Here is a 26,218-nt window from a genome sequence, read left to right as displayed (position 1 = left end):
CAGCATCACATTTGTTAACCACAGAAGCGAGCAGAGCCGGGTACAGATGTCTGCGGGGCCATTTCGTCTCCTCCCGCACAGTCACTTTGAGGAAAAACCCCAATGCTCCGTATGCTCCTGAGGCTGGTGAGTAGGCTGCGTGAAGATAATGAACGGTTGTGCAGGAAAAGCTGCTCCATATGACATGGTAGCTAACGTTAGCTTGCAAGCGTTAGTTATCCCTTTCTCTGGCCTTCCCCCTGGTTAGCTTTCACTAGCAGCCCCTTCTGAGTGGTTTCAACAAGACCTTGGTGGTTGTGTAGATGCCAAGCTAGCAAACGGTAGCAAATGAATAGTGCTCGTGTGAGAAGCTAATTGGCGTATTATCAGATCTTGTAAAAACGATACTACGTGAGGGTAGACTGTGTTATTGGTTAAACAACGTCCCTATACTCCGTAGCATTGTGGTCATTCGCAAGCTAACGCCAACTTGGCTTGAGATCCCCAATTGTCTGGAGGTAACTGGCATGTTTCTTCTTTGCAACGGTTGTTTGAGTGCTCAGTCTGTGCTTCAGCTCGTTGTCATCGGCTTAGTCACATAATTCAAGCCGCGTTTAAGGCTCTCCTCTCCGGTAAAGTCAGCTTCATATTTAGATATACGGGTTTAAGTTCATGCTGTGCTTTTGTTTTTTTGTGTGTATTTTTCCTAATCAAGCAACAATGTCTTGTAATCTGTAAAGAGAGAGGTCTGAACATGCCCAAACATCTTTCAGGAGGAGCACAACTTTTAAGAATTAATTCCCATTCATTTATTGTAATTTGCATGCAGAGCAGTCAAGTAGTACAAACAAAAATGTAGTCCTTCCTGTGCGACAGGATGTTCTGGTTCTAATAATTAGTCTGTAGTAATGAGTACATTATTTGAGCTTTTTATATGACTTAATACGTATATTTTGGGGGAGATTACGGATGAGAAAACAGGATAGTATTTCCTCAAAATTAAAAAAATATATATATGAATTTATTACATGGGCATACTTGTCCTACAAATTATTTTTTATCAACAACACGGCTGGGTTAAGACTGCCATGAGGCTCAGAGCCAAGATCACTGTTTGCATGCCTGCATGGTTGTTGCCTGCAGGTGTGGAAATGCACCTGGAGGCCATGTGTGCTATACGAAGCCAGTGGAAATGAGCCAAAGTCTGCAGGGATGTGATCCCATTTCTGCAGAAAGACCTGATGGATTTTTTTTGACCATGGGCAGGCGGGGGAGTGTCTCTTGCAATCCAGGGCAGCTCTCAGTTGCTCTGTTGAGTTGGATGCTGGGAGAAAATGCAGGCCAAGGCAGCACTGGCTAAGCATGGTCTGTTCTTCATATCTGCAGGCCTACAATATAGGGCTCTTTGAATCTGATCAGGCATTGTTCCAGCTGGACCCTTTTGCTAAAACCCTGCCAAAAATGTTTTGTAGGAATGTTAAATTGTAATGTCCCATTGCACAAACTATATTGCTCGTCACATAGTGCAATGCAAATTGACACATTTCTATAAAAAACGCAATGTGAAATAATATTACAATAGTTTTCTGATGCTTGTTTTCCATCGATGTAACCACGTTTAAACTGTGAAATGAATGTGAAAATGTGTACGGGTATGCTAGTAGAAATATTTAAATTAAAAAAAAAACATATTTTAGCAAATTGTGCTTGTGTCTATTTTCACTTGGTGATGTTGTTTTTCTGTATGTTGTGTGATTTACAGGCGACTTCCTTGCATGACCACATCACCTGGATTGCCTGATACGTTTTTGGCTGCCATGATGCTCGGGTTACAGGGAAGCACTTCGACCCCCAAAGTGTACCGCTGTGTGGCGTGTTCTGCCACCTTCACTGGATTGGCCTCCTTGCTTGTACATCAGGCGACCCATGCCGGTGCACTCTCCAAGGTCCCTGCCCCTTCACAGCCGAACATCAGCCCACGTCAAACACTGTTTGCAAGTATGGACTCGTCTACTGAGCTCCCCGGTCCACCGGCACTCTTGCCCGAGAGCCATTCTCCTTCTTTTTTTATTTGTGATTGCGGAGAGGAGTTTCAAGACTTCAGTCTAATGCTGCAGCACAAGCGATCACATGTCGCTCAGCCACAGCTTCTGCCACCTCTGGATAGTAACAGTGTTCTCTCTAGTGGAACAGGGTGTGAGAAAGTCTTTCCTTCCCCGCATGTACTGTTCATTCCAACTGTGACTCAGCCAGGTTTGGTTCTGAGTTGCCCCTCTACCTCAAGGTTTCCAGCTGTCGAACTACCCGCATTAACGGACCGTAAAGCAGATGTAAGCCTGCAGGGTGGCATTGCCATAGTAACCGCTCCTCAAGGCCAGTGTACACCCCCTCAAGATCAGAAGGAGAAACCACTTGAGACCATGTCGGCCACAGCAGAGCAAATACCAGAGACTGTGGAGGACATTTGTTTGCAAGACAAAACAAATTCAGTTCCCAGCAGCGGAAAGCGTGACAGTTTGCCCAGAAATAACTCCCTAATGAAGTTGCTGGCATCAGCATACATGAAGCGGTTTCCATCCCCTGTGTCACTGAATCAGGACTATAACACAGTTATCCCCAAACAAGAAGCTGTCCCTGTTGATATAACACCAGTTACTAAACCTGAGGTGTCCCCGATAAACGATCTCTCGATTGAACAGCTGAGGCGGCTGCTCGCAAAACCCGGTATAAAGACAAAAGCTCCATCCATCAGCAGGATTCTTGAGGTCAGTAAGAAAAGGGTCGTCTCTCTGACAAAGACTTTATCACCTGTTGTGCTTCTTGAAACCCGTCAGAAGCTCCTGGCTCCTGGCAGTAACGGCCCATATGGGAGATATCAATGTGGCCGCTGTCGAAGGGTGTTTCAAGACTTGGACAGATTGACAGAGCATCATTTCTTGCACAAAAAAGAGAGGATTAAATGTTGTCGTCGCTGCAAACAGCTAATCATTGGGCGGCTGCCTCTACCTGACAATCACGTATGCCCTCAGTTTGGAAACAAAACAATACAGCCGTCAAGCTCTTTAATAACAAAGTCTCCTTTTCACCAAAAAATAGTGCCATTCCACAGTCTAAACAATTCAAAGAAAGTCTTCTTTTGTCCATCGTGCAAGCACAGCTATGCACGCAGGTGGAACCTGAAAATGCACAAGTGTCAGGGCCCAGGATCGGCCCCTTCTCCGCAGGCCACTCCCTCCATTCAAATGCCAGTATTGAGATCAAACAGTGAAGCCAAAACGGATGCAGGGGTTAACGCTGGATCTCAACTCAACAAGAGTGTTGCCGTGGGCACTGAGGTTACCGGTCATATCAAGGTCGAGGCCACCTCTCCAAATTCCCCGCAGTCTGCAGTGTCTCAGTCGGCCTGGACTCATCCAGCAAATAGCTTCTCACCTTTCTACTCCAACTCTTCCATGAACGAGGAGCAAAAAGAGGCCTCCCTGTGCGGGATCTCGCTCCAGCAAGGACAAGAAAACAGCAGCTGGGATGCAGCAGCAGATGATGATCAAGACAGTGATGAAGGGGAGTGGACGATACCCTTGGATGATGAAATGGAGGTGCTCGGCTTTACAAAGAAAGCTGGCAACGACCCACCGGTGAAGAAGTCTGCAGAGACCCCTAGCCTGCGCTATTTCGTCCGAGACGGTGTGAAACGTTACCCGTGTAACAAATGTCAGAAAACCTACAGTCGCCCGTCTACTCTGAGGCGCCATCTACGGCTGTGCGGTTTCAGGCCGCGTGGACCCGTCGCTCAGAGCGGCGGTCAGAGCGCCGCTCCGCTAACCGGCAACAATATGAAACCAATGTTTGCTTGTTTTGTCTGCGGCAAGACCTTTAACCGCAAAGATAACATGATGGTGCACAGAAAGAGATGTCAGTTGCAACGAACAATGGAAGATGCTGCACAGGCGGACAGACGGCCCGTGCAGCAGGCCGCGTCGGCCGTCGCAACGGACTGTCAAACCAAGGAGGACGACGGAGGCAACTGGGGCATCATGTCACTGCCCTCCGTGCTCCCACGGAGGGTGACGTGCGAGTGTGGGGTCGGATTTACATCCCCGAGGCTTCTCCTGGAGCACCTGCAGAAGCACGCACAGGAATCCTACACGTGTCCAACTTGTGGAGAGACCGTTAATTCCTGGGCGGACTATGAAGTTCATCTGCAGATCCACATGCACCCTCATCACCAGCTGCTGAAGGGACTTCAACCGCAACGATCGCAACCTCTGCTACTTCGATTTCAGCAGCAGCCGCCTCAGCAGCCGCCGCAGCAGCAGCAGCAGCCATCTCGGTCAGTGCGTCAGCCTCCGCAGAAGCAACCGCGCACAGAGCAGGCTTCAAATCCAACCAAGAAGCAGCAGCGGATTGTGTGCACACGATGCGGCAACACTTTCGCCACTCGCTGTTCCCTGCGAAGGCACTTATCCTGGAATCGATGCAAAGGTGTGCGGGCCACAAATCCCACAAACCCACCCAAAGCGTACCACTGTTCCCACTGCAACTCTGACTTCCCAAACTCCATCAGTCTCATGTTTCACCAGAGGAGTGGGGCTTGCAAGCCCGCCATCAAGCCCGTGCGTTGCCCCGTTTGTCTCCGCTGGTTCGGCACCGTGGACGGATTACAGAAACACCTGCTTACTCACAAACAGTCTGAATCGTATCGCTGTGATGTCTGTCAGGGTACTTACCCAAACCTGAAATCACTCAAAAACCACCGCAGGAGGATTCATCGCATCATGGCTGGAGACGCAAGCCCAAAACACAAGAACAGCTGACTTCTTAATGACAGCGAACATGGGAGTGGTGCACATAAGAACAGATCGTATTAGAGCTCGTTCTTTCCATATGTGCCAATTGTAGTTTACTTAGGTTTATTTTTTTGTGACACTGTACAGCCACCAGATGAGTGTATTTTTGATTTATTATGAAGTGTGTAATCGTAGTTTGTCATTTAAAGAAAAAATGGGGGGGAAAAGAACCGTGGTATACAGTACATTTTTAGTTTTGTCAAGTTAATTTCTTTTTATTAAATAGCTTCATTAGCTTATAAATGTTTCTTAACATTTGGTAATCAAACTTTTCTCACAGAGTTTGATGTAGCTGATTGTTGTCCCTTGTGTTAATAAACATACCTGTTGTAAAACGTGTTGCTTTGGTAGTTTTTATGTGGTATGGGACCGAATATCTCAAGTGCAAGCCAGTAAATAACTTTTTGCAGCCATCCTTGTTTTATGTGCTGGCTTTTACTCGTCAAAATTATACAGATAGTTTTTGTTAGACAGATATTTTCAAAAGAAAGTGGTATACTTTATAAAGAACTTGTTGAAGACCAAGACAAAAGGGCGGGCGAGTCACATCTGTACATGTTGTATATAATAACATCTTTTGATCTTTATTACAATTTTAAACCTAAAAGAAACTAGATGTGTTTTTCTTAGATGGCCCATTGGGGAGACCTGATGTAAAGTATTGAACAAGTCATTTATTATGTTCACAAGATTTTAATGTGCAGTATCAGAAGGATTTCATTCAGAAATACTTCTTCATAAATGAATGGTTTGCATTGTAAAGTTAATTTGATACATTTGCCTTTACATTATGTATGCAAACAAATAAATGACGTATCGTGTCTCTGTCCCGGCTGAATTACCAACATCCCAAGGGCCCCTAAAGGCTCCAGGTTTACTTTGACTTTGAATATTCACAAGTATGTACAACACAATTAAAGCATAGCATCAGCTGACATGGTACATGGTGTACCTTAAGGTGTCTCATACTTTATTTCTGGATCTTCAGACAGTTTTGAGGACCGTCTTTGTCTAATTTCAGTTTGATTTATTTAACTTAATTTTGTATTTGTACTTTAATCAAATTACCACTCAGCATATCTGTTGCTCATCAGTATTCCAGGGCAGAAAAACTAGTTATTGCACATTGTTTATGAGGAACAGTGGGCTTTATCACAGCTAGCAGGTTAATCTGGCCATGTGTTTAATTAAATGTAAGGTTTATAAACAAACTACTATTACAATAGTACTGGAGTAATAAAACCATATTTTTTGTCTTCTTCTCACAAGTGTTGATTGAACTGAATTATCATTTCCCTCTTTAGCGGAGGCCTGATAATTGTTTTTATCAATTTGAATAAATGGGAAATGAGTTTTCCCTCCTTGGGGATGGGATCACAAAGGCTTGCACACAAGGTCTGTATACTCTAAACTTTAATTTGATCCTAATTTATATTCAACACTTTTATGTAATCCATCTACAGCTCCGTCAATGCCTCTGAAATGGGATACATATAATAAGTACTCTAAAATTGAAAACTGATAGTCAGGTTATTTTTTATTAAAAACAAAATAAGCTGACTGTAGAAAAACTACACTGGTAGGGAAATCTGAGCGTTTTGTCTAAGACTGTGTCCAACGTCAGGAATGACTTGCAGCCTCATATTATTTATATTGCTTTGTGTAATGCAGACTAAAATCACTAAATTAAATATGATAGGAATAGGGGGGAGAACATATAATTGAATTAAAGATTGTTTAATTAACAGATTTATTCAAGTCAGAATTGGGGCAGCACTATCTAGAAGATACCAGGTAAATGGTACACCACAGGGTAGTGTCATCAGTCCGATAATGTGATAAATTATGTTTTCCTTCAAGTTCAGGGTGATATTGGGTGATCCCTATTTGCTGATGATGGAGCACTGTGGAAGAGGGGGAAGAACATAAACCATATTAAAGGGAAAGTACAAGAGGCTGTGAATGTGGTAGAAAGATTATTATTCATGGGGATTCAAATTTTCTGTGGGGAAAACTAAAACAATCATGTTTACTAGAAAGAGAGGAGTTGATGCTCAGATAAAGATGTACGGACAAAAGATTGAACAAGTGAAAGTTTTTAGGTTTCTTGGTGTGTGGCTTGACGATAATGAGCATATTCAGAGGATAGTAGATTCTAGTTCAGTATCATCCTCATTACAATCATTCACATCCTATAGCAGGCAGGATTTCATTAATGAAAAATACGAAACCATGTTCTGACTTAAGAATATGGGAATTTTTGTATCATTTATGTGGGTACCAGCACACAGAGGGGTAAAATGAAACGAAAGAGCAGATAAATTAGCAAAACAAGCTTTAGAAAGGCAGCACAACAGACATTTTACTCAGCAAAGCAGAAGTTAAATCAATAATCAAAAGAAACATTATCAAGCAATGGCAGCATAGTTGGGATGTAGGAGAAACAGGAAGACATCGTTATGCTGTTCAGAGAGAAGTTGGCAAAGGGGGGCCATCTAGAAGAAGCACCACAGAAGAAAACATATTAACCAGACTGAGGATTGGGCACACAAGGCTGAACAAAACAATGCAACTAATAAATAAACACCCAACAGGACTATGTGAGCACTGCCAAATACTAGAATCTGTAGATCATATCATTTGTCATTGTCAGAAATTCACACTCGAGCGAGATAGGTTGAAGAGGAAGCTGGGAGTTGAGGAACTAAACCTAAAAGATGCATTAACCTTGGGGGCAGGAAATATACTACAATACATGAAAGAAACAGGATTGAGTAAAATAATTTAAATCACCGAAATGATAGATCTCCCTTTTTGTTTTGTTTTGTTTTATTTGTTTTGTTTTGTTTTGTTTTGTAAGGGGATAGGTTACTCTGGTCCACACTCCAATCCAGTAGGTGGCGGGAATGCACCTTTCACTGGATGCCATCCGCCATAAAACTTAAAAGAAGAAGAAGAAGACTTAAAAATCATCCAGCACTACCGCACTAATAACATCAAAGGTGAAGCAGCATCTCCGGTCGACAGGTGTCACTGTAACGATGCAGAACCCGGACGTGTTGCTGTATAAGCGCGCCATCCGTAGAAGAAGAGTGGAATCTTTCCTCTTGTTTTTTGGTGTGGCTAGTGGGCTAGATGCCACCTACTCGGTCTAAATACCGGCAAGTTTAGCCCGAATGTGAGTGTCCCACGAAACGACAATCGATAAGCTTTGTGCGGTTTTGTTGCAAGGACAAACCATAATATTAACACGGCGACACTTTGACATTTATGTGAAGGTAAGCTAACGTTATTGTTCGTGAGCTAGTTGAGGCTGACGCTAGCATGCTAGGTTTTAAGCGAGGCAAGGGCGCGTTAAACTAAATTACGGTATAAATTGTAAAACGTGTCTATCTAACGTATTTTTTACAGGTATTAAGCAGTATGGAATAATAGCACAGTAAATATGCCACCCTAGTAATTGGATGGATGCCTCTACGGTATGTATTTCACTACCTATGGGTGTATGATATAGAAATAATCTGGTTAACGTTAATGAGTTTAAGAATTTTATTTGTTCGTCTCCTAAGTTTCGACTCTCTTTCAGAGTCGAGCAAATGTTGGGAGGAAACTAAGTGATGTTGAAAGTTCCAGTCATCTCTCCTTAGCTTAGCATGCCGTTGTTGTAGCGGTTAGCATAGCTAGCTCCTTATTCAGATAGTATCAGTCACCATTAAACGATGAAGTAACGTCACAACTGAATTACATATTTTGCCATGTTCATTTTTTTCACATATATATTTATTTAAATATATATTTCCAACAGCAAAGCTGCTCCAGAGGGCTCCACTCAAACGGTGAACAGACCTAGCCTGATGATGGAGAGAGGAAGACAAAGTGTCCTGGAGGACGGCTTGGGCAGAGACTTGATGGACGCAGGACGGTTTTGCTTCAGCTGTGAGCAGATATTTGCAAATCGGAAATGCCTCGAGGAACACTTCTGTTCCGCTGCAAGTCACATCTGCTCCTGTGGAACCGAGTTTGTTGAATACAGAGACATGCTGGACCACAGCTCTACACATGAACCGGGTCACCAAGTGCTTGATCATGGAACAATAAAGAAGCGCAGAATTGAGAAGCGCATACTGGAGGAGGAGCAGCTGAAGCGACTGCAGACCGGTGAGGTGGTCTGGAAGGTGCTGGGGAAGCCCATGTCGCCCTTAACATCAGCTGCTATGCCACAAGTTCCCATGCAGTCTACGCAGATCTCACAAGTGCCTCAATTGCAGCACTCTGTGTCACAACCGTCTTTGCCCCCAAATCCCCATGAAAAAGATATGCAGAACATTTTTGCAGGTGTAGGTGCACCTACAGTGGATCTTTGGACACTTTACCAGCCTGTGGTGTTGGTGCAAACAATGCGCAAATATAACAAGACACAGCCTTACATATGCGCTAAATGCGGGCAGTGTTTTATAACACGGGCTTCCCTCATCTCCCACCACAGCTCTCATGTCACAGATAAAGTTGCTGGCTGTATAGGATGTGGGCTGCTGCTCTCCAGCAAGAAGTTAGTGCCTCGCTTCCATGTTTGTAAAGCACCCCACACCCTCACTACCAAATTCAGAATCATCACCGCGAGACCGCCGGCTTTGAAGACGGCATCTGTAACCAGTACAAACAGGAGTCCGAGTGCTCCGGGGCCTTGGGCCGCTTCCTATCTACAGTCGAAAGGCCAGAGTCCCAGCACAGCCAGTAAAGGCAGTCGATCACCTCTTATGACTTCCACCCTCCAGTTGGAAAATCAGAAAATCGGTACATACAATAAAAGCAAGCAGGGGCTTCATATCTCTCCATCCATGCAGGTGAAGAGTCAGAAACCCAGGCCTTATATCACTGCCCCCCTACCGTCGATGAGTCAGAGTCCCAGTGCATTCAATAGAAGCAGCCAAGGGCTCGCTGCCCCTCCCGCTGTGCAGCTGAAGAGGCCCACACAATCTGCATCGGGTGTACCAAGCAAACTGATGCAGACGTCCTCCGCATCAAAAGGGTTCCCGTGTCGAGTCTGTCATCTTCCTTTTGAAACTGCGCAGCTGCTACAGAGGCACAAATGTGACAAAGCCCATGAGTTTATGGCAAAGCACGTGCGAGCTGGCAAACATTACAGACTAAAGAGGGTGACGCCGGTGACAAGTCCCAATGCTGCTCAGATGAATGGGGAGAGAAAACTCGGGGTTCCGGTTTCTGGTAACATCAAGAAAAACCAAGTCCTGGCTGTCGGTCTGGACAAAGTGCAAGGGGCGGTTCCTCTGAACGGGAAAACGGGAGTGAATACGGACGATGATTGTTACATAGTGGAAAGTGGACCAGACAAATCTGCTGAGATGATATACCAAGTAACCTCCTCGGTCCCTATTAAGACTTGACACAACTAGAGAGGCAAAATCTAATTTGCATGTCACATTTTATGTTCATGATGGACCAAGAGCATAAAGGCAAGGCCTCTTTGAAGAGCATCTACTTGTTTAAGCTTCATTGTACAGGAACGCAATGCTTTCTGGCTTTTGAAGATAAAGTAGTGTAGGATTACTAGTGACAACAAACATGCATCTTAATTACGCTGGATTTCTTTTGTCAATACTGTAAACGGTCCAATAATGGTCCCCACGAAATTGTTATAGATAGTGTAAATCGATAAAGTTAATCATGAAAACCTATGTGCTTGATTTACCCATGTTTGGTGGGTTAACCAGGTACTGTTTTTTTTTATATATATATGTTTTTAGTATGCTCAGAAATGTGATGTGAGGCTGTGCGGAATTGACCAAAATACCCTGTGTTTTTACCAGCTTTGTCAGACTTCACAAATGCAGTATCTTATGTTGTATTAAACTATATTTTTAATTTCACTGTGTGTGTGTTTATGGGATAAAGCAGTGATGTTATCAACAAGGTTATTCTCATGGTGAATGGACTGAGTGCATACATCTGACCTCGCCTGCAGTGCAAGTACTTCAATTGGCAGTGTGATATGTAATACTTGTTGTACTGTGCCAGTAAGAATATGACACGTGTGTCAGTGAGGTAAGTGATAATATAGAATCCTAAAAAGAAGTTGTAGAAATATATATTTGCCCCCTCCATTCTCAGCTTCTGATCCCGGAAGCCCCCTTCCCTCAGTGATGTTGTGGTCTATCGCATGGTTGTTGTCTGTCTTGCGGCCCTAATCTCCAGCAGAGGGGGCCACACGCTATACATCCATGGGGCCATTTCAAAGCAACAACAAGGCGCTGGGTGTGTGTGTGAGTCCATTTATGATGAGGTAAATATCCAAAACGCGGATGCGGCGTTCATGTGCTGTTTGTGTGCCTGTAATCTAGAAACCCTGTGTGTGGAGCAGAAAACAACGGCGCATAATGGTTGATGTTAACTTTGAGGTGTGACAGGTGGTGGTTTGTCTACTAGCCGAATTAATGATTGGGATGTGCATCGATTTTTTAAATTTGTTTTACTTTCATGCGTCCTGTCCTCAAACGTTATATCTTACACTTTCACGTCGCGTATTAGCTCCTTACTTCTACAGAACAAATCATAATTCCCAAATGTCCCACGCCGCCTGAAGCATCCGCTCCGTGATTGACACGTTCGGGTTGCTTTGTGCTCGGATCTCGAGTGGCTCACTGCTGCAAACTGCTCTGACAAAGAAGAGGAAGCTAAGGTCCAAATGAACAGATCAGCTCCCAGACCAATGCACGATTGTCAACAAAAAAGAAAGAAGTGCCACGCAAACGACAGCGCACACGTTAGCTTTGAGCTAGCCAATGCTAGCTAATTGATCAGCGGTCAGTGAATGGCTACGCAGAGACCAGCCTTGACTCTCCCACTCAGGCAAGCACTTTGTGTTTACTAACGGTACCAACCGTCGCATCTGGTGACCGCTGTTGAGAGGTATCACACACATACATTATGTTAGCTATAAAGAAGGTATTATGAGCTGACATCGTAGTTAACGGCGAGGTTCGTGTGGCCTGTGATGTTAATTAAATGGAGCTAGCAATGTGGCCTACCAGCAGATAACGCATATATGCATGCTGTTAGTAGCTTTGTATCATAATTAGTAATTAATTAAGCTGTCTGTTGGGTCATATGTGATTGAAGTACACGTTAAGTGATCCGTTGGGGGCACGTTTACGTCTCAATGAGTGAGTGAGTGTGTGTGTGTGCATTGGCAATCACAATAAAAAGCTCAGTGCATCAGAAAGACTCCATGAGATGAGTCTGCAGACATTAGCAGCCATCTATCTATCTAGACACACCGGTGTACTGCATTCATTCAGTCAAGTGGCGCACTAGCTTAAGTCTATGTAACTTTGGTGGTGTGTTTATAATGGAGAAAGAGAACGTGTTTACATATTTCACTTGAGTAGAAGAAGCAATATTACAGTGTGAAACATTTCCACGACGAGCCAAACTCCTGCATGAAGATTATTACTAAAGTTAAAGTACAGAAGTATATAGAAAATGTAAAAGGATTCATTGTTTTGCTGTTTTACTTTAATATATTATCATTGTTGTTGTTCCATTATATTATTGGATTGTTTTTTCTGATGCCTTTACTTGTAAGCAGCATTTTAATATAGCATATAGTTAATAAACATCTGGGCAGATTATTCTGTATTGATACGTCGTCATTTATAAAAATGTGTAACTCATGTAAAAGTAATGGAGGCAAGTACAATATTCCTCTCTGAAATGTAGTGAAGCATTTGGTAACCTGAAGTGGTATCACTCAAATAAAGTACCAACCACCTCAGTATTGTATTTAAGTTTAGTTCTTGAGTAAATGTTCTTTCCACCGCAGGTTATGTAAGATAGGAAAGACTTTCCCAACTCCACAGTTCCCCGTAAAATGAGTCACCAATCTGCTACGTGGCTATCTCTCTGGGCAGATGTCTCATTTGGCAGTAAATAACAATTCTTGTTGTGTGGAGAAACTCTGAAGTCTGGCAAAGCAACCCATACTTATCCAGAATAAATCTGCCCGGTGATTGCTGACAGCAGGCTTCTCTCTCTTGAATCTCTGATTTGTCAGTTTGTCACATAAACCGACCCAACTGAAGGAGTTGATGGGCTGTATTAGCTTTGAACACTTGTAATGCAGCCATCCACTCCTAAGTTATAGCGACAAATGGGCGATGCATGCAGTGTATTCAAGCCAGCAGTAATACTTATAATAGGTGAGCTAGTCTGTTAAAGGTACTGTGTCGTGATTTCTGTAGGAATACACATTCCTGTTTTTACGAGTTACAGCCTCCTTGTCGCTGTTTAATTCACAGACTCTTGACATGGGGAGTAAAATGTCCTTCAGCAGAGGAAGCAGTGACCAAGATACAGTCTCTGAGTTAACCTCCGCGCCGTCGCATCCTCGCAATTCCATTCATGCACCTCTGGACTGCAAACAGGTAGTTAGTGAGAGAGACACACATGATGCTGTCTATTTCTGGATTAAACTACGATTGGAACATTGATGCATTTTTATGTATATCAACTTTTAAACTTGAGGCCTCTTTAAGGACCATCTTGTTTCTTTTTTTTATATTGTTTTTGCATATATCACATTTAGACTTAGTGTGCAGTGAATCATTTAGTTATGTTTATGTTGGTGCTACGACATCCAGATGAAGGGAGGACAGTTCCTAAAGGCTGGAAATAAACGTACATTAAGATTTAAATATACACTTTTATTGTATTGTGAGAGATACATTTATTTGTTAATATATGTAATTTTCTAATTGCCATGCATATTCATGAGCATGTGGTCTTCTACTGTACTCCTGATTGTTTCAGGGTTCACCTGCATACATATAGACAATAACACCACAGAACTAATTATGACAGCATTAACACTTGTGTAGATGCATGTTTTTTTGGACTTCTTTATGTTTATAGCATTTTAGAAAACATTTACCATTTCTACATTTGTGACAAATGCTGTTTTTTTCTTTCTTTCTCACAGATACCCGAAGACAAGAGAGGCAGTGAGGAAGACGTGGACTCTAGGTGGGGAGAGGAAATGAAAGCAGCAGAACTGACTCAACCTGCACCCGAATCCCACTCATCGGGGCGTGTGGAGTCTGATGGCCGACTTAACTCTGAAACGGCAGGCGGAACGACTTGTCAACACAGCGAGCACACACCTTCACAGGCAGAGATGGAAGCAAAGTCTCAGCCGCCTGCAATTGTGTGCAGCTCTACTACAGACAGCCGTGGACAGCCTGTGGAGGTCCACAAGAAACGTGGCCGCCCGCGTAAAATCAAACCGTTGTTGACGAAAGGCAAAAAACTTCCAGCTGTGGCTGGTTATGATGCAGTTCAACATAAGGAGATCAGCACAACACTTCCTTTGCCAAGAGTCCTTCCCTTAATCAGTAATTCACCTCATAATGAGATGTCTGCTCTTCATACTGTGTCTGATGGTAAAGTACAAGATGTTGTCCCTGTGCTGCCAAAACGAAAAAGAGGCAGACCCAGAAAATCAGAGACGGCAGCTTTTAAAACTATGGCTGTTGAGGCTGCTGCTGCCAGTGCTCCTGCTCCCGCTGCTTCTGTTAATAGTGTTAGTGGTCCTGCCCGGCGACTGAGGAGTAGAGGTGAACAGCACGCTTCGACACAGGAAGGAAAGCCGGAATCAGAAAGCAACGTAGACCCCAAACCAACTGAGGTGACACCTACAGAAAGTAGTAATACATTGATCTTTCAAGGTGTTAAAAGAAGAAGATCTAAACTGGCTGATCAGCAAGTTCCAGCTAAAGTGTGCCGGCTGGATGTTTCCCAGGAGGCCTCGTCGCTGCCGACCAATGACACCGGCTGTGGGGAGAGAGCGGAGACTGATAAGCAGGTGGAACTAAACGCTGACAAACAAGAGACTGATACAGATGGAAAGAGCGGCCAACTGTACCAGCAAGAAGGGCAAGAGCAGCAGACGGAGTTGAAGGAAGTCGCATCACCGCAAAGAAAACTGAGTTCCCAGCCAGCAGCTGAGCCTGAAGTTATTTCTTCGGAGGGTTTGAATAGTCTAAAGGTGGTCAGCCCTACTCAGAGTGACGACCCTGTGAACATGAAGCAGTCTGCCGACGTGAATGGCAGCGAGGAGTCACAATCAAAAAGCAGTCTTGGATCCCCAAAAGGCGTGCCGAATGCACAGTCCTCCAGCACAGATGTTGTAACGTCCTCTGAGCAACCAGCTAAAGCTGTTGGAGTCCCACCTGCTGTGAAAGCCGAGAATGTCGAGGTAGAGCTGGATCATTTAAATCCTCTCTCAGAGTTAAATAGTCCAAAATCTTTACAGTGCAATGCCAACACCACAGTTAAAGCTCAGGGTCCAAACAGGGCCTTCAGGCGCAAGAGAGGCGGCAAGAGGAGGAGGAGAATAAGGAGTGTTTTGTTACAGAGAGAGCAGCTTGTGGAGGCTCATAAAAGCAGTGATGACACTCAACAAAATACAGACTATGGTGACGAGTGTAAGGAAGCCGGCTCTAAGGTCAGCTACATAAAAAAGGGGGCGAAGACTCTTTTAAAATGTGGTTACTGTAGTCAGACATTTAAATTTCTCTCTCAGTTCCTCATACACCAACGCATTCATACAGGGGAACGGCCTTTCAAATGCCCGGAATGTGACAAAGGTTTCAGCAAAAATTCGAACTTAAATCTTCATCTCAAGACGCACAAGAAGAGCAACATCTATCAAAAATGTCCGTTTTGCAAGATCAAATTCTGCTGCTCTGAGTATTCCTCCCATATGAAGATGCACGCACAAATGCTGGACCAGGACTCCGAGAACAACAAATCTGAGAAACGCAGCCGAGGGGAAGACCACGAAAACGGCGAGGGACTTCGTCGACCCGTTCCACAGGAAAAGAGGGAACAAAAAGTGTGCCAATACTGCGGTAAAACGTTCCCGTTTCAGTCGGCCCTCATAAGACACGTGCGTGTCCACACGGGAGAGAAGCCTTATAAATGTGACATATGTGGCAAAGCTTTCGGTCAGGCCTATTTCCTCCGTGTCCACGAGCTCACGCACTGGTCCGTGAAGCGGTACAACTGCACGCGCTGCGAGAAAGCATTCACTCATTATAGCAACGCAAAGAATCACACCTGTAGACCTTCAGCAAGCAGCGACGATTTGCAAGCCAACAGGCGCGTGAAGCCTGCACTAACGTACACGTGCCACATCTGCAAGAATGTTTTTGACCACCTGCAGGAGTTCAACGGCCACATGAGAGCGCACACCGGCGCCAAACTTTATCGCTGCTTGTATTGTGACAAGCTGTTTGGTGTGCTGTCTGAATTTAGTGCCCATCGCAGTCAGTGCAGAGGAGAGAGCAACGCCTCCAGCTCTGCGATAAAGGAGGAAGAGACGATGTCATTGATCCAGTATACAGTGCCTGCGCTCCGGTGTTCACAGGGACACAACTCGGCTTCCTCCCTCGCAGGCGCAAACCGTGAAACACAGAAGATGACGTCACAGACCAGCCCCAAGAAACGCTTGGCTAACTTAAAGAAACCGTTCCAGTCAACGGTCGTACCGGCTCACCATCTCTCACACCTCGTGTCAAAGTTAAACAAGCTCGATAACCGCTCGGACCCCAAGAAATATTTGTGTCCGAGCTGCGGGCGACTGTTCAGGCACATGGGCAGACTCCGAGCCCACATGCTCACCCACGCCCCGGGTCAAAGTTACACGTGTTCCTGTTGCGGCAAGACTCTCGAAAACTGGAAGAAACTGTGGCGTCATCAGAGAATCCATCGACAGAGACGCGGGCGCTTCACTTGTCCTCAGTGCGGGCAAGGGTTCCGGTTTGTGCATTCGTATAAAAAACACATGAGCGAGCACCCGGAGTTCCAGTGGATTCAGGTGAGGCCCAAGAAGGTGTTGCTGCCTTATCAGTGCGAGCAGTGCAGGTGCAGCTTTAAGACTCTAGATCTGCTGTTCAGTCACCAGCTTTGCCATTCCTCAGCGCACAAGGACTCCGATTTCGATTTATCCATAGACGATCATACACAGTCCAACAAGAGAATGTTTTCCCCTCCCACAAATACCCACATGGCTACATTACATCCAGATCCTGAGGAAAACTACAACGGTCCTCTGGGCCCCTTATCCAAATGCCCAGACCTAGCGACGCAAGAGTCGCCTCTAGCTCCCACCATTCCCTTTGTCAAAAGTAAAGGTCTTGATTTGGGTAAAGCTCCTCAGCGTCCCAGCAGCACACGTTCGATCCAAGACAGAGGAACCGGTCGTGACGGAATAGATGAAAATGCACTTGGAAAACCAATTCATCCTTTGAGAACTGTGAAAAGACACGTCAGCCGAAATGACAGCATATCAAATGAGGCGCCTGCAGTCGGCGTTAAGTGTGCCGTGTGCGGCGATGCATATCCCGTCATTTCCGACCTTTATCACCATTATTTGCAGCATGCTAGAGGCCAGTTGTAAAGACCTAAATGGAGATACATTACTACCCCTTCTGTGTTCATCATGTTTAACACAGAGGATCCTGTAGTCCTAAAATATGAACTGTGCAAACACCGTCAGTGTACACCTGGTAAGGTTATGGGGAATGAAATGCATCCAAACATATGTGGAAGATTTGTTTACAATCGTGTATTCAACCTGTCATGCCTGACAGTTTACAGATTTTGATAATATACACACGTGAATGTACAAAATAATAGGGACACTTTCTGTTTTCATGTAGTTCATCAAGCAACTTTAGGTAGAAGCCACTAGCCTGTCGTTAGTTTCTGTAATTACATTTCTGTCCATCAAAAAAACAAACAGAGAGGCAGAACGTGTCAAAAAAAGATGCTCCAAATATTTAGTACATTCAGTGCATTATAGCCAGCTAGAGTCCGCCCTGGGATAATATCATCAGCTTCAACAAAACAAGCATTTGAAAACAGAAACTGTGCTGTTTATAAATGGCTTATTATGGAAAATAAGTTTGATTAAAACATGAAATAACCACTGAAACATTTTGAGCCTTCATTTGTCCTCCTGGCATCTTTATTTTATAACTGGGGAAAAGTGAACCTGCACTGATCAGAGCAGCAGACGTCACACTGAGTTCATTTATTCACCCGTATTGCTGTGAAAGTTCTGTTTTGCAGACCTGACAAAGAACTTGTTTCCTCTATATTTTATAACACACCGTGTAGCTGTATAGTTCTACAGATTACAAACACCTCTGCTTAAAACATGCATTCACTTTATGACAAATGTGGAATTAATTTCAAATGTGTGCATTTCAAATCATGCAGGTCCCGTCTTCAGAGGAAGTGACATGTACACTTTATTGAAATTTGTTTTGTTCTGGTCTCCAACGAGGACACGCATCAGCATTTTGTATTCACATTCAAAGTAAGTATCGGCTTTACTCATGCACATGTTTGTCAAAGACTTTGCTCTTTTGTGGACTTGTAATATAACGGCTGAAATAAGTGATGCTACATTTTCGAGAAAATGCACTAACAAACACACATTCCACACCTGAAATACAAAGTGCAACGTTGAACACCCATACTTTCTCACTGCCTTTCTCAAATACCGTTTCATGCTTCAACATCAGCCTTGATTTTGTTAAGAGTTTGTCTTAATACCAATAAAGGCCATTTTTGTATTGATATATGATTATGTCTGTTATTTTTAGGTCAGAATGTGTCCACCTTTAATCTACATTCATGAGATCCTTGAATCATAAATATTAGGTTAAGAAGAAGGTAAGTACGGTATCTTACAGTTATTACCTGTAGTCTTAAACATCTGGAGTTGGGAGTTGTTTCCGTCAAAGTCAATTAAGGAGCTGTGGCATCATATTTCAAAAGTTATAAGTTTGAGTACGATATGTTTTGCTCTGCCAATAAATCAAATAGATGAGATGTATTTGATGTTTATTTTTATTGAAGGCATATGCAGTTTTCTGTCCTTTAATAAAGAACTGAAGTGACTTTAGTTGGAGCCCATGGTGTTGCGAATCCAGGTGTTGTAGTTGCAGACCTTGGCGTAGACTCCAGGCTTGTTCCTCTGGGCGCAGCCATAACCCCAGGACACCACACCCTGCAGCTGACCGTTGCACACCACGGGGCCACCAGAGTCACCCTGATGGGACGCAGATAGAAAGGACAACATGTAAGCTGAAGTGTTTTAAACTTTGTTGCACTAAGAAACAGCGATGATGACTTTAGCTCGTACCTGGCAGGAGTCCTTGCCTCCCTCGAGGAATCCAGCACAGAACATGTTGGATGTGATCTGTCCAGGGTAGGCAGACCTGCAGCTGCTGTCGCTCAGGATGGGGGCATCCAGGCACATCAGACGATCAGGGTAGTTGTCTAGAGAGGAAGATAGTCAATGCATGTAAAGGTTCATACCCCACTATGTGCTAAAGCTATTGTCCACTTATGACTGCAGTGTGTTACTGACTTCCAGAGCTGCTGAGGTTGCCCCATCCAGAGATCAGGCAGCGGGTACCAGAGCTGGCACAGCTGGAGGGCAGGGACACGGCGCGGACGTAGCTGTTCAGGGAGGCGGGCTTGCTCAGCTTGATCAGCATGATGTCATTGTCTAGGTTGCGGCTGTTGTAGCTGGGGTGACGGATGACCTTAGCAGAGTTGATGAACTGCTCTGTGCCCTCATTGACAGCGATGTTGTGCTCACCAAGACGCACCTGGACGCGGCTGCAGAGAGAGACACACGAGGCTTAAACTACATGTAAGTCATTTGACGTTGCACCTGTAATTGGGGCAGTCAGTAGCTCAGATTGCATTTTATTTTGGCAGAACATTTCGCCAATTTTGAACCACTAGCAATGCTTTTAGTATGACTGTGAACCTAATGTGTGTATACAAAATCAAACGTCTCTGCTTACGACTTGTAGCAGTGAGCAGCAGACACCACCCAGGTGCTGGAGATCAGGGAGCCTCCACAGAAGTGGTAGCCAGAGCTCAGAGAGACCTGGTAGGTCAAAGCGTTCTTTCTGCACTCGTAGCCTCCAACAATCTTGTCATCCTCGATGGGAGCAGCGTCTGATGAAAATAATAAAATGTTCAATATTAAAAGAAGTCCACACACTGTCATAAAATGGACAAAATTACTTTAAAGAACAAGTCAAAAGTGATATTCATACTCACATGCCACTGCGAACAGAGCCAGAATAATGAAAGCCTTCATGTTGGTGTCCGTTTCAGCCTTGGTGTCAGCTCAGCTGCACTGCAGGCCCTTTTAAACCCACTCTGTCCCGTTGCTATCTGATTGGCCAAGGTCATGTACTATTTCTATTTTTATCAACTTTCTGTCGTGGAATAACGTGTGAAAACACATCTGGAAGACGAGAGCCAACATATTGATAATGCAAGCTTTAGTCCCACCACCTGTCACGTACACTGAGTTTATAAATGTACGTATTGATTTGTTTGAAATGACTATTTTTGTTGTATTACATTGTTCTTAAAATGCCTCTTTATCTGTAAATGACATGCGCTACGTTACTACCAGACATTACTTTTATGTGCACTAGATACCATCATCTGGAGAAATAAACAATAACTTTCCTCTCAACAGTGTATGTTAGTTGTCTGTATTTACTTTATGATGTGTGTATTTTCACCCACACTGCAGGTAAAGATATGTTTTCATGTCTGTCTGCCGTTTGTTCTCCTGATTCATTAATATAAACTACAATCAAATTGTCAAACTGCTTATTTTAATGCAGTCTGATGGCAAATGTACAACAAATGCAATTGCTACCACACATTAATGTATACATCAAAACTTAGTTTTTCTATTTCTTTTAAGGGGAACAATAGTTGACCTCAATTGTTTGCCAGCCTTGTTTTTTAAAATAATTGTTGATGTTGTGATGACACATAAATTAAATCTTAGTGTAAAATTATTGATTTCCATATAGTATTTATTGTTAGGATATTTTGTCAAGCTTGTGAACAGAAACAAATATGCATATACAGTAATATATATATATATATATATTTATAATATATATAACAATACACTATATATAATACTTGTTGTATTCGTATTGGTTTGTTTCTGTACTGTACTTTTGCTCTGGTTTATGCTCTTAGATGCTTTTTAAAAGAGGAGATGCACTTATGACTTCTGGTGACTAGTAGTTCTCTTGAATACCGATGTTGAATACACTTCTTGTAAGTCGCTTTGGATAAAAGCGTCTGCTAAATGACTGTAATGTAATATATGTATATAACTATTTTTTTTTGTTAATATCCAATGATGAAATGAACACAGTATTCATCATCCAAGGTAACTGAGTTGAATTGTCATATTTGATTTTACTGATTTGAGCAACATGCAGTCAAAATGTATCTTTATTTTTCTGAAATAATGAATTTCCCTCTAATGCCAAACTGTTTGTACAATCTTTATATATATATATTTGGTAAGTACTCCCTTCCTCTCCAGCAGTTCAGCATTCTAGTAGTGAAAGTACAGAAACACATGTAAATCCTTTTCATTTTTATTTCATGAGGTATTTTATCTCTAATGTTGGTGAAAGGTTTTTCATTTTCTCACCATTTTATTTGTTTTTGATAAGTAGATTTGTGATTGCTGATATTTATGCAGAGTCTTTTGGACGTATATCTTCTATTCATTTCTAAAGGACACAATATTTCTCTCTTTTCTCTTCTTGCTGATTCTCTTAATTCTGAATGTATGTTTTATCCAACAACACAAAACAAGGAACAACAGAGAGTGAGATTGATGATCATTTATTTCAGTTAAACATTCCACAGATGAATGATGTTTCTATTAAAGTGACTTTAGTTGGAGCCCATGGTGTTGCGAATCCAGGTGTTGTAGTTGCAGACCTTGGCGTAGACTCCAGGCTTGTTCTTCTGGGCGCAGCCATAACCCCAGGACACCACACCCTGCAGCTGACCGTTGCACACCACGGGGCCACCAGAGTCACCCTGATGGGACGCAGATAGAAAGGACAACATGTAAGCTGAAGTGTTTTAAACTTTGTTGCACTAAGAAACAGCGATGATGACTTTAGCTCGTACCTGGCAGGAGTCCATGCCTCCCCCGAGGAATCCAGCACAGAACATGTTGTAGGTGATCTGTCCAGGGTAGGCAGACCTGCAGCTGCTGTCGCTCAGGATGGGGGCATCCAGGCACCTCAGACGATCAGGGTAGTTGCCTAGAGAGGAAGATAGTCAATACATGTAAAGGTTCATACCCCACTATGTGCTAAAGCTATTGTCCACTTATGACTGCAGTGTGTTACTGACTTCCAGAGCTGCTGAGGTTGCCCCATCCAGAGATCAGGCAGCGGGTACCAGAGCTGGCACAGCTGGAGGGCAGGGACACGGCGCGGACGTAGCTGTTCAGGGAGGCGGGCTTGCTCAGCTTGATCAGCATGATGTCATTGTCCATGTTGCGGCTGTTGTAGTTGGGGTGAAGGATGACCTTAGCAGAGTTGATGAACTGCTCTGTGCCCTCATTGACAGCGATGTTGTGCTCACCAAGACGCACCTGGACGCGGCTGCAGAGAGAGACACACGAGGCTTAAACTACATGTAAGTCATTTGACGTTGCACCTGTAATTGGGGCAGTCAGTAGCTCAGATTGCATTTTATTTTGGCAGAACATTTCGCCAATTTTGAACCACTAGCAATGCTTTTAGTATGACTGTGAACCTAATGTGTGTATACAAAATCAAACGTCTCTGCTTACGACTTGTAGCAGTGAGCAGCAGACACCACCCAGGTACTGGAGATCAGGGAGCCTCCACAGAAGTGGTAGCCAGAGCTCAGAGAGACCTGGTAGGTCAAAGCGTTCTTTCTGCACTCGTAGCCTCCAACAATCTTGTCATCCTCGATGGGAGCAGCGTCTGATGAAAATAATAAAATGTTCAATATTAAAAAAAGTCCACACACTGTCATAAAATGGACAAAATTACTTTAAAGAACAAGTCAAAAGTGATATTCATACTCACATGCCACTGCGAACAGAGCCAGAATAATGAAAGCCTTCATGTTGGTGTCCGTTTCAGCCTTGGTGTCAGCTCAGCTGCACTGCAGGCCCTTTTAAACCCACTCTGTCCCGTTGCTATCTGATTGGCCAAGGTCATGTACTATTTCTATTGTTATAAACTTTCTGTCGTGGAATAACGTGTGAAAACACATCTGGAAGACGAGAGCCAACATATTGATAATGCAAGCTTTAGTCCCACCACCTGTCACGTACACTGAGTTTATAAATGTACGTATTGATTTGTTTGAAATGACTATTTTTGTTGTATTACATTGTTCTTAAAATGCCTCTTTATCTGTAAATGATATGTGCTACATTACTACCAGACATTACTTTTATGTGCACTAGATACCATCATCTGGAGAAATAAACAATAACTTTCCTCTCAACAGTGTATGTTAGTTGTCTGTATTTACTTTATGATGTGTGTATTTTCACCCACACTGCAGGTAAAGATATGTTTTCATGTCTGTCTGCCGTTTGTTCTCCTGATTCATTAATATAAACTACAATCAAATTGTCAAACTGCTTATTTTAATGCAGTCTGATGGCAAATGTACAACAAATGCAATTGCTACCACACATTAATGTATACATCAAAACTTAGTTTTTCTATTTCTTTTAAGGGGAACAATAGTTGACCTCAATTGTTTGCCAGCCTTGTTTTTTAAAATAATTGTTGATGTTGTGATGACACATAAATTAAATCTTAGTGTAAAATTATTGATTTCCATATAGTATTTATTGTTAGGATATTTTGTCAAGCTTGTGAACAGAAACAAACATGCATATACAGTAATATATATATATATATATATATTTATAATATATATAACAATACACTATATATAATACTTATTGTATTCGTATTGGTTTGTTTCTGTACTGTACTTTTGCTCTGGTTTATGCTCTTAGATGCTTTTTAAAAGAGGAGATGCACTTATGACTTCTGGTGACTAGTAGTTCTCTTGAATACCGATGTTGAATACACTTCTTGTAAGTCGCTTTGGATAAAAGCGTCTGCTAAATGACTGTAATGTAATATATGTATATAACTATTTTTTGTTGTTAATATCCAATGATGAAATGAACACAGTATTCATCATCCAAGGTGACTGTGTTGAATTGTCATATTTGATTTTACTGATTTGAGCAACATGCAGTCAAAATGTATCTTTATTTTTCTGAAATAATGAATTTCCCTCTAATGCCAAACTGTTTGTACAATCTTTATATATATATATATTTGGTAAGTACTCCCTTCCTCTCCAGCAGTTCAGCATTCTAGTAGTGAAAGTACAGAAACACATGTAAATCCTTTTCATTTTTATTTCATGAGGTATTTTATCTCTAATGTTGGTGAAAGGTTTTTCATTTTCTCACCATTTTATTTGTTTTTGATAAGTAGATTTGTGATTGCTGATATTTATGCAGAGTCTTTTGGACGTATATCTTCTATTCATTTCTAAAGGACACAATATTTCTCTCTTTTCTCTTCTTGCTGATTCTCTTAATTCTGAATGTATGTTTTATCCAACAACACAAAACAAGGAACAACAGAGAGTGAGATTGATGATCATTTATTTCAGTTAAACATTCCAGAGATGAATGATGTTTCTATTAAAGTGACTTTAGTTGGAGCCCATGGTGTTGCGAATCCAGCTGTTGTAGTTGCAGACCTTGGCGTAGACTCCAGGCTTGTTCCTCTGGGCGCAGCCATAACCCCAGGACACCACACCCTGCAGCTGACCGTTGCACACCACGGGGCCACCAGAGTCACCCTGATGGGACGCAGATAGAAAGGACAACATGTAAGCTGAAGTGTTTTAAACTTTGTTGCACTAAGAAACAGCGATGATGACTTTAGCTCGTACCTGGCAGGAGTCCTTGCCTCCCTCGAGGAATCCAGCACAGAACATGTTGGATGTGATCTGTCCAGGGTAGGCAGACCTGCAGCTGCTGTCGCTCAGGATGGGGGCATCCAGGCACATCAGACGATCAGGGTAGTTGTCTAGAGAGGAAGATAGTCAATACATGTAAAGGTTCATACCCCACTATGTGCTAAAGCTATTGTCCACTTATGACTGCAGTGTGTTACTGACTTCCAGAGCTGCTGAGGTTGCCCCATCCAGAGATCAGGCAGCGGGTACCAGAGCTGGCACAGCTGGAGGGCAGGGACACGGCGCGGACGTAGCTGTTCAGGGAGGCGGGCTTGCTCAGCTTGATCAGCATGATGTCATTGTCCAGGTTGCGGCTGTTGTAGCTGGGGTGACGGATGACCTTAGCAGAGTTGATGAACTGCTCTGTGCCCTCATTGACAGCGATGTTGTGCTCACCAAGACGCACCTGGACACGGCTGCAGAGAGAGACACGAGGCTTAAACTACATGTAAGTCATTTGACGTTGCACCTGTAATTGGGGCAGTCAGTAGCTCAGATTGCATTTTATTTTGAAAGAACATTTCGCCAATTTTGAACCACTAGCAATGCTTTTAGTATGACTGTGAACCTAATGTGTGTATACAAAATCAAACGTCTCTGCTTACGACTTGTAGCAGTGAGCAGCAGACAACACCCAGGTGCTGGAGATCAGGGAGCCTCCACAGAAGTGGTAGCCAGAGCTCAGAGAGACCTGGTAGGTCAAAGCGTTCTTTCTGCACTCGTAGCCTCCAACAATCTTGTCATCCTCGATGGGAGCAGCATCTGTAACACAAACATTGAGTTATTTTAAAAAGCTTTAAATCCCGCTCCTGGAAACAATGGAAAAATACATTTAGATTGTATCACCACAAATAGAAGAACTTACAGGCTGCAGCAACCAGGGCCAGAATAATGAAGTACTTCATGATGCACCTACTGAATCTACACACAACAGGAGCAGATGCGATGGGTTTATATACAGGCAGACCATTCTTTATCTAACTCTCTCTCAAGGACTTTTCCATGCAACTTGCACAAAGATTAAACATTATCCCACCTGGGAAACAGCAGCATGGTCCAAGAGAACAGGTGGATTTCCATGAGTCTTTCATTTTTTAGCGGATAGATACAGATACGTAGCTATCAATCTTGATACATTTATATTAATGAATGTATTAAATAGTAATAGTATATTGCATTAATAATTTCTAGTGTTTTTTTATACTCTTGATTATAATTGTATGAATTTTAATGAATGCAGTATTAGACATAAACATGTCATTATAAGGCATGTTGCACTCTGCAAATCTACTACCCATTGCATTGTCAGTAATTATTATTGTCACTAACTCAAATGATTTACTATCTCAGTCTTAAGTGAACTCGTGATAATTTCCTCAACACTTGTCAGAAAGACTGATTATAGG

The 26,218-nt window shown here is 43.0% G+C and overlaps 6 protein-coding genes across 7 annotated transcripts; 3 read left to right on the top strand and 3 right to left on the bottom strand.

Annotated features, from left to right (window-relative positions):
• LOC306700418 (uncharacterized protein) lies at positions 1–5,207 on the top strand. Its single transcript, XM_079165436.1, has 2 exons — positions 1–126; positions 1,742–5,207. The coding sequence occupies exon 2, from the start codon at positions 1,755–1,757 to the stop codon at positions 4,791–4,793; it is 3,039 nt and encodes a 1,012-aa protein (XP_079021562.1). The 5' UTR covers positions 1–126; positions 1,742–1,754; the 3' UTR covers positions 4,794–5,207.
• Positions 5,208–7,930: 2,723 nt separating this feature from the next.
• On the top strand, positions 7,931–10,714 carry LOC306699850 (uncharacterized protein). 2 transcript variants are annotated; one of them, XM_079164619.1, is made up of 3 exons: positions 7,931–8,104; positions 8,238–8,305; positions 8,632–10,714. In XM_079164619.1, exons 2-3 carry the CDS (start codon positions 8,295–8,297, stop codon positions 10,229–10,231), a joined length of 1,611 nt encoding a protein of 536 aa, XP_079020745.1. In that variant the 5' UTR covers positions 7,931–8,104; positions 8,238–8,294; the 3' UTR covers positions 10,232–10,714. The 2 variants fall into 2 exon arrangements, with proteins under 2 accessions (XP_079020745.1, XP_079020746.1); XM_079164620.1 differs by lacking the exon at positions 8,238–8,305.
• Positions 10,715–13,150: 2,436 nt separating this feature from the next.
• LOC306700417 (uncharacterized protein) lies at positions 13,151–18,225 on the top strand (the record flags this gene model as incomplete). The annotated part of the gene is made up of 2 exons (XM_079165435.1): positions 13,151–13,267; positions 13,822–18,225. The coding sequence occupies 2 exons, from the start codon at positions 13,151–13,153 to the stop codon at positions 17,299–17,301; spliced, it is 3,597 nt and encodes a 1,198-aa protein (XP_079021561.1). The 3' UTR covers positions 17,302–18,225.
• Positions 18,226–18,738: 513 nt separating this feature from the next.
• LOC306699865 (trypsin-3) lies at positions 18,739–20,107 on the bottom strand. The gene is made up of 5 exons (XM_079164641.1): positions 19,992–20,107; positions 19,730–19,886; positions 19,285–19,538; positions 19,057–19,193; positions 18,739–18,963 (listed from the first exon to the last, which is right to left on the bottom strand). Exons 1-5 carry the CDS (start codon positions 20,029–20,031, stop codon positions 18,814–18,816), a joined length of 738 nt encoding a protein of 245 aa, XP_079020767.1. The 5' UTR covers positions 20,032–20,107; the 3' UTR covers positions 18,739–18,813.
• A 1,482-nt stretch (positions 20,108–21,589) lies between these two features.
• Positions 21,590–22,950, bottom strand: LOC306699285 (trypsin-3-like). Its single transcript, XM_079163855.1, has 5 exons — positions 22,835–22,950; positions 22,573–22,729; positions 22,128–22,381; positions 21,900–22,036; positions 21,590–21,806 (listed from the first exon to the last, which is right to left on the bottom strand). Exons 1-5 carry the CDS (start codon positions 22,872–22,874, stop codon positions 21,657–21,659), a joined length of 738 nt encoding a protein of 245 aa, XP_079019981.1. The 5' UTR covers positions 22,875–22,950; the 3' UTR covers positions 21,590–21,656.
• Positions 22,951–24,436: 1,486 nt separating this feature from the next.
• LOC306699842 (trypsin-3-like) lies at positions 24,437–25,745 on the bottom strand. The gene is made up of 5 exons (XM_079164611.1): positions 25,678–25,745; positions 25,418–25,574; positions 24,975–25,228; positions 24,747–24,883; positions 24,437–24,653 (listed from the first exon to the last, which is right to left on the bottom strand). Exons 1-5 carry the CDS (start codon positions 25,715–25,717, stop codon positions 24,504–24,506), a joined length of 738 nt encoding a protein of 245 aa, XP_079020737.1. The 5' UTR covers positions 25,718–25,745; the 3' UTR covers positions 24,437–24,503.
• Positions 25,746–26,218: the final 473 nt, after the last annotated feature.

This window comes from Pholis gunnellus (assembly GCF_910591455.1).
Source record: "Pholis gunnellus genome assembly, chromosome: 8".
In the NCBI taxonomy this organism is placed as follows: Eukaryota; Metazoa; Chordata; class Actinopteri; order Perciformes; family Pholidae; genus Pholis; species Pholis gunnellus.
Note: the sequence above shows the minus strand (reverse complement) of the source record. Positions and strands in the feature narration are given on the sequence as shown.